The following is a 6,000-nucleotide window of genomic DNA, read 5'->3' as shown; positions in this document are numbered from 1 at the left end:
GGGAGGTGAGATCAAGAGGTGAGGGCAGGCGCCACATCCTCCCCTTTCAGAGTGGGGAGCCGCGGGATGCTGTCAAGAGGCGATCGAGTGAGAAACAGAAGTTTAAATACAGTTTTAAAAAGTATTAATAGTCACCACGAGAGGAATTAAACACAGTGCTATTACTGTCAAAAATGGGATGGGAGCAAGGGGAGCAGTGAGCTAAACCCTCACCTACCACAGCAAGTCACCCCTGGGAATGTCTGTGACTGAGAACCAAGAAACCATGGCGGCAGGCGAGGACTTAGAGCCAGGGAGCACCCACCGAACACCTGAGAACAGCAATGGTTCAACAGAACTCTCAAGGAACCTGCTGGGGAGACAAGAGCAAGACGAAAGGGCTCCTTCCACAAGCACTTCCAGGCCCCTAGAATTCTAAAGCACGTGCTCTTACCATTTTGATTAAGTAACTTGATGAGTTTTTAAAATAGAAATATCAAAGTCAAGTTTACTACCATTAACACTAACCGTATATATTAGTCTCTGTCCACTGTCAATGTTTATCTGCTACTAAGCTTCTATGGTATTTTCTTATCATGTAATTTCTAGACCAAAGAAATGTTATATTTCAGGTATCATTTAATTTAAATTTATGTATCATAATTCGCATAAGCTAAAACATACAATTTTCCCACATTCTTATGTCACTGAAATCAGGATGTATTCACCTAATTGGCAGGCTCTTCTTTCTTTGTAGCACACCCATTAGGATGGCGTCGTACAACCGATGGAGTCTTAGATCTGAGTTACAGGTACCTGCAGGTATTATATACCTGGGGTCTTCCCCTGCATCACCTTCCGAAATCATGGACTGTCGCACCTCCTGCCTGTCACTCTGCCCTTCCCGACTGCACTCCAGCACAGGCTGGTCTCTGAGCTTTCTTCTCCTGAACCCCAGGGCCTCCGGCCAGTGGCACTCCAGCCTGGAGAGCTCCCCGCACCCACGACCCCCCGGTCCACGCTGGCTTCTCAGGTCATGAAGTCTCAGCTTGAATGTCACCTCCTTGGAGAAGCTTGCTGACCACCAAACTGAACACAACTCTACTGCCCAGAAACAGCTGCTATCAGATTACCCAGTTTCATTGTCATCAAAGCACTGACCCTGACATTTTCATTTATATGTCTCTTTCCTCGCTAAAGTATCAGTTCCAGGAGAGCAGAGATCTTGCTTGTCTCATTCAATATCCTATCTAGCTCCTAGCACAGAGCCTGACACCAAGCAGGTGCTCACCCATTTCTAGGATGAATGCTTTAGAAAATAATACTAGGTATGGACACAATAGCAAACCAATTAGCGAGAACTATGTTTCAAATTTATAAATAACACTGCCTCATTTTTCTATGAAAAAGAATCTCATATGTATAAATTATTTTGTTAGAAAGATCCATTTCTGATAGCTATTCAGTTAAATATTTAACTTTAGGCATACACTAATAACATATACCAATCATGAAATAATTTCCACAGCATGAAACAATTCATACCATCTTTTATTTCTTGTGCTTACTAAAATCTACCTACTCATGACGGGAAATGATATCCAACAGGTGGCACTGAGAAGGCTAAAAGGCTAATTCCAATGTAACCCTGATGTTTGGGGGGGCTAGCAATCTGAATCTGTGCCAGCAATCTAATGCACATTCTTGATGACCTATAATTAAGTCACTGCCCCTTTCTCCACAAACTGGTCTTGCAAGACCTGTTACCTAAATGCTCACATTTTACAGAGGCCATAAACCATGAACAACACACAACCCTGGAGTGGGTTATCAGTGCTGGCGCCAGGCCAGGCCCTTAGATATGATCTCAAGACCCCCATCCCAACCCATGGAGCTTTTTGCAAAGCCCACAAAAGGTCTGGAAGTCCCCATCCATATTTGAGGGACAAAGAAACCAAAAAGGGATAAAAGAGGGGCTTCCACCATATTGGTTTGCTCAGACTTTAAGAGGCAAACTCCTCTGAGTCCGCCGGCGTAATAAAGCTGTGAAACTCCCTTTCTCTAAGCGTTGCTTGGTTTTTCTCCGGTCTTCTACAACAGCACTAGGTTGAAAAGTACTAGGTTATTTCAAGAGTGTGATTACCTTCTATTTTTTTAATTTTAAGAAGAGTAGTCAGTCATCTCTCCCAAAGGAACAATTGTTAAAATATACTGTTTGTATTTACAATTTTATTTTCCACAGTGTAGTTCAAAGAATGAATTGAAATAAAGTTTGTCTGATGTTGCAGAAAATCACACAAGAATAATGAATAACTTACTGTCAATTTCTTTAATACCTGCATTTCACATGTATGACAAAAGGGTAAAATAATAAGGCTGAAATCCTGAAAATGTGTATTTGTCTGCTTTTTTTATTCAAAAGTCCATGATTCTTTGGGAAGTATACAAGATTGTTTTCCAGTCAAACCATAATTTTCACAAATTCTATATAACCATGAGTTTGAAAGGTTCCTGCTCCCCCACCTCAATTCACTTTTGGCACCTGTGTGTGAAATGTCACTTCTGAAAAATGGGGAAAATGTGAGTACTGGGCTTTTATCACAGTACTCCTTTCCTGATGAAAAATTTTCTGATTGCTGAATGTAGAATATTGATTCAAGAAAGATTAACAATATCTCACCAATAAAAATTTTTTCTAACTAAGTATATAGCTGTCTCAGGAAAAAAAAAAAAATTAGAAACAGCAGCCAGTTCTCAGAGGTAAAAGAGCAATGGCTTATCCTTCCCAACTAATTCCAATTTTAAATTCAGAATTACTCGGCAGCGCCAGGAGGGGTGGCAGGAGCCTGGCACAGGCTGGCTTCCTGAGCTAGAAGGCAGTGCTGCTCTGGCATCCCCAGGACTCCGTGCCCTGCGGAAGGTCTCCTCATGTGCAGAGGGGAGCGACCTGGAAGACAGAATGTGTTGATTGCCAGTGGAGACAAGGAGCCTAACCACTGGACTGGCAATTATGCGAGGATTTAGCCAAAGAATATTTTAAAATCTGATGAGAAAAGTGCATCATTTATAAAGTATCCCACTCTTGACTCTTCACTCAGTCCATTAAAAAGAAGCTCCTACCAAACCCAGGATGCCACAGGAAGGAACAGCCAACACAGACGATCACTGGCTAGTATTTAAATGCGAAGAATACAGCTTCCATTTCTCATACGTGAGAGGAGTTATGAGCTTCGTATTGACCTCTGCGGGCGAACTCAAGTTTATTTTTTAGCTATACTTCAAATCCACTGGGTATTGCCAAGAAACATATCCCCCTAAAATCTGGCTTTTTCAGCATCATTAGTTTCCTGGATTTTTCTGAGCACTACTGTTAAGCTGACAAGGGCTGGGGGAGTCTTATCCCACCCCTTCTCCCAAAACCTAATAAAATAAGACATTTTTATTTCTAAACAAAAGGTGGTAATGTTATGAAATGGGGGGGGGGGTTGCGGAATAAAACACTATGACAGTCCTCTTCCATTTTAATTAACATTGGACTATTTCCTACCTCTCGCACTACATACTTAGTTAAACTTCAGGGAGGGAGACAGGGAGGGAGGGAGAGAGGGAGGAGGGAACTGCAAAGCCTCCTGACCACGTGGCCAGTCCATGCAAGGTCAAGGGCTTACTTCTGCCAGCCACTGATTCACCAATATTTTCCCCATTGAAGAAGTCTGCGTGAAGAGGTTGGGGTGAGCAGGGAGCACACAAGTAGACTACAGTCTTCCCTCAACGACAGCCCTATGTCCTTAGTGGCAACTGACTCCGTCCGCCATCATGGCAACATCTCTTCACAGCAAGCAACATCTCTCCTTAAAGCTTTTCTTGTTCTTGCTGCTTTTCTTGCCATTCTTGTCCTTGTTTTCTGACATCTTCTTTGCTCTGATTTCTCTCATTAGATCAAAGAACACCTGGGGTGAGGAGGAAAGGGTGAAAAGAACAGGAAGGAAAAGCCATTTAATGATTTTAGGAAGCAATTAGACCAAGCATAAAATCATACTCATTCTTACTATATGCCATCAAAAACAAACCATCTAGAGCAAATAAGAATAACAACATTAAAAACATATTCTAACTGCCCTGTTTTTCTCAGTGGTTAGAGCATCAGCCCAAGCATCAAAGATGTCTCGGGTTCGATTCCCAGTCAAGGGCATGTACCTGGGTTGAAGGTTTAATCCCTGGCCCCAGGCCAGGTGCATGCAGGAGGCAACCAATCAATGTGTTATCTCTCTCTCTCTTGCTCTTTCTCCACTCTTTCCTCCTTCCCTTCCACTCTCAGGATGATGAGGGATAAAACAGCACGAAACAGACCTACTACAGGTGGTGATGTCACAGATCCTGAGAGTGACAGGAGGAATCAGACTTGCTAACATGGCCAACCACCAAAAAAGGAAAATGATATAAGTGGCTGTTCTTGTTTAATCCTTACAAGGACCATAAGAAGGTGGGGATGTCATTACGCAGGCCCAGGAACACAGTTTGCGGGGGGGGGGGGGGGGGTGTTCATAAACAAACAAAAGCTCCTGCATATGAAACTGGGGAACAGGAGGGAGACGTGCTGGCAGGCCACCCTCTCCATGCACATGCCTGGCCTGCCCTAATTCTGAGGAACAACCCCTCCGCTGTTCCTTGCAATGTCAGTTGAAAGGAACTTTATCAAGAACAGACGAGACTCATTCTTTGAATGTCAGTATGTTGTTTAGATACAGATTATCATTTGTCACAATAGTTTGGGTTTTGCCCTCTGCTACCAGCAATTGTGCCAAAGTACTGACTACCCAAGCAGACAAAATATGCCCCCCAAAAAGAAACATTTGTGATTTTTCCTAGAGAATGACGAGACACAGTGGGGGCAGCGTGCAGGCTTGTCTTTGGCCGTTCACAGACCACAGCTGCCTTCTCTTCCCAGGCCCAGCACCACAGCAGGAAGTGTGCTGAGGCTTTCTGAGTGGGGCCTGAGCCTTTCTACCAGCTCAGGCACAGAAGAGGACTCCCCCAAACTGAAGCAGGCTGACGTCAGCACCCTGGCAGGGAAGCACCCCACCCACACAGCACAGTGAAGTGCTTCAAATGTTACTGGTTTTCCTTTTTGTTCTAACAAAAGGCAGAGGAGGGGAATGGAGGGTGTCCAACTTAAAAATGACAAAATAGTTCCTGGGCTGATCTTACCAACAACATCCCTTCCTGTAAATTGTTTCCGGAGGAACACAATGCCGCAGTCAGAAGCTTCTGCTGCTTCTTGTTTGGCAGGTCAAGCAGGTCCCGTGGAGGAAGGGGCGATGACAAGCCACTGAGCGACAGCCCTCCCTTCCCCCCAATCCCATCCAAAAACTGCATGGCAACAGAGTCCCTGCTGAGAAATCGTCCTGATTCCTTAAAAATAAAGTTTATGTCGATTTCCTGCATGATTTCTAAGCTAGGAAACAATTGTATAGAAAGAAAGTGATTTGGCATAGCACAGAATCAGCATAAGAGCTGGGACAATAATACAAAGAAAAAGTGGCAGACAGGTGAGCCTATTTCACGCTGCAGACACACTACACCTGAAGAGCTCTGTGTGGTTGCTGCCAAAGTGCCTCTAAAGTGAACTCCCGCCAAGCTGGTGTCAAGCTGCAGCAAAGCTGGCTCGCCAATGGCTCCCTCTTCAGGAGAGAAGTCCAGGAGAATTTATCTCCATAAGAAAGAGAAACAGAGGAAGCCGAGTGGGGGTTGGATGCTGATGCAGTGGCTGCAGATGGCACTGGGCTGAGGCTTCACAGGCATGAACCAGGAGCAGAACCAGGAGAGGGCAGAGGTGAGGGCACAGGGAGCACATCTGTAGCTGTCTCCTTTAGCTCTGTAACAACCACGTTGAACGTGTATTTTTTAAAGGCCTATCGATAGCAATCACTGGTAGGTGGATTTTCAAACTGTCACAGTTCATCATAATCAAGATCATCCTTTCATTAGCTTCAGAGGTTTGAAAAGGAAAGTATGCTGACG

The 6,000-nt window shown here is 44.3% G+C and overlaps 1 protein-coding gene across 3 annotated transcripts in view; it reads right to left on the bottom strand.

Annotated features, from left to right (window-relative positions):
- Window positions 1-2,190: 2,190 nt before the first annotated feature.
- The window catches only part of RALB (RAS like proto-oncogene B), a 96,670-nt gene continuing 92,860 nt past the window's right edge, over window positions 2,191-6,000 (bottom strand). For 2 of the 3 annotated variants that reach the window (XM_080668584.1, XM_080668583.1), the window contains exon 5: window positions 2,191-3,929. In XM_080668584.1, coding sequence (XP_080524710.1) covers window positions 3,810-3,929 — 120 coding nt within the window. In that variant the 3' untranslated portion in view covers window positions 2,191-3,809. The remainder of the gene's footprint in view (window positions 3,930-6,000) is intronic. The other variant, XM_080668585.1, reaches the window with a different exon arrangement.

The sequence above is a fragment of the Plecotus auritus genome (assembly GCF_963455305.1).
Source record: "Plecotus auritus genome assembly, chromosome: 5".
Lineage (NCBI taxonomy): Eukaryota > Metazoa > Chordata > Mammalia > Chiroptera > Vespertilionidae > Plecotus > Plecotus auritus.
This window is presented reverse-complemented; position numbering and strand designations above follow the sequence as displayed.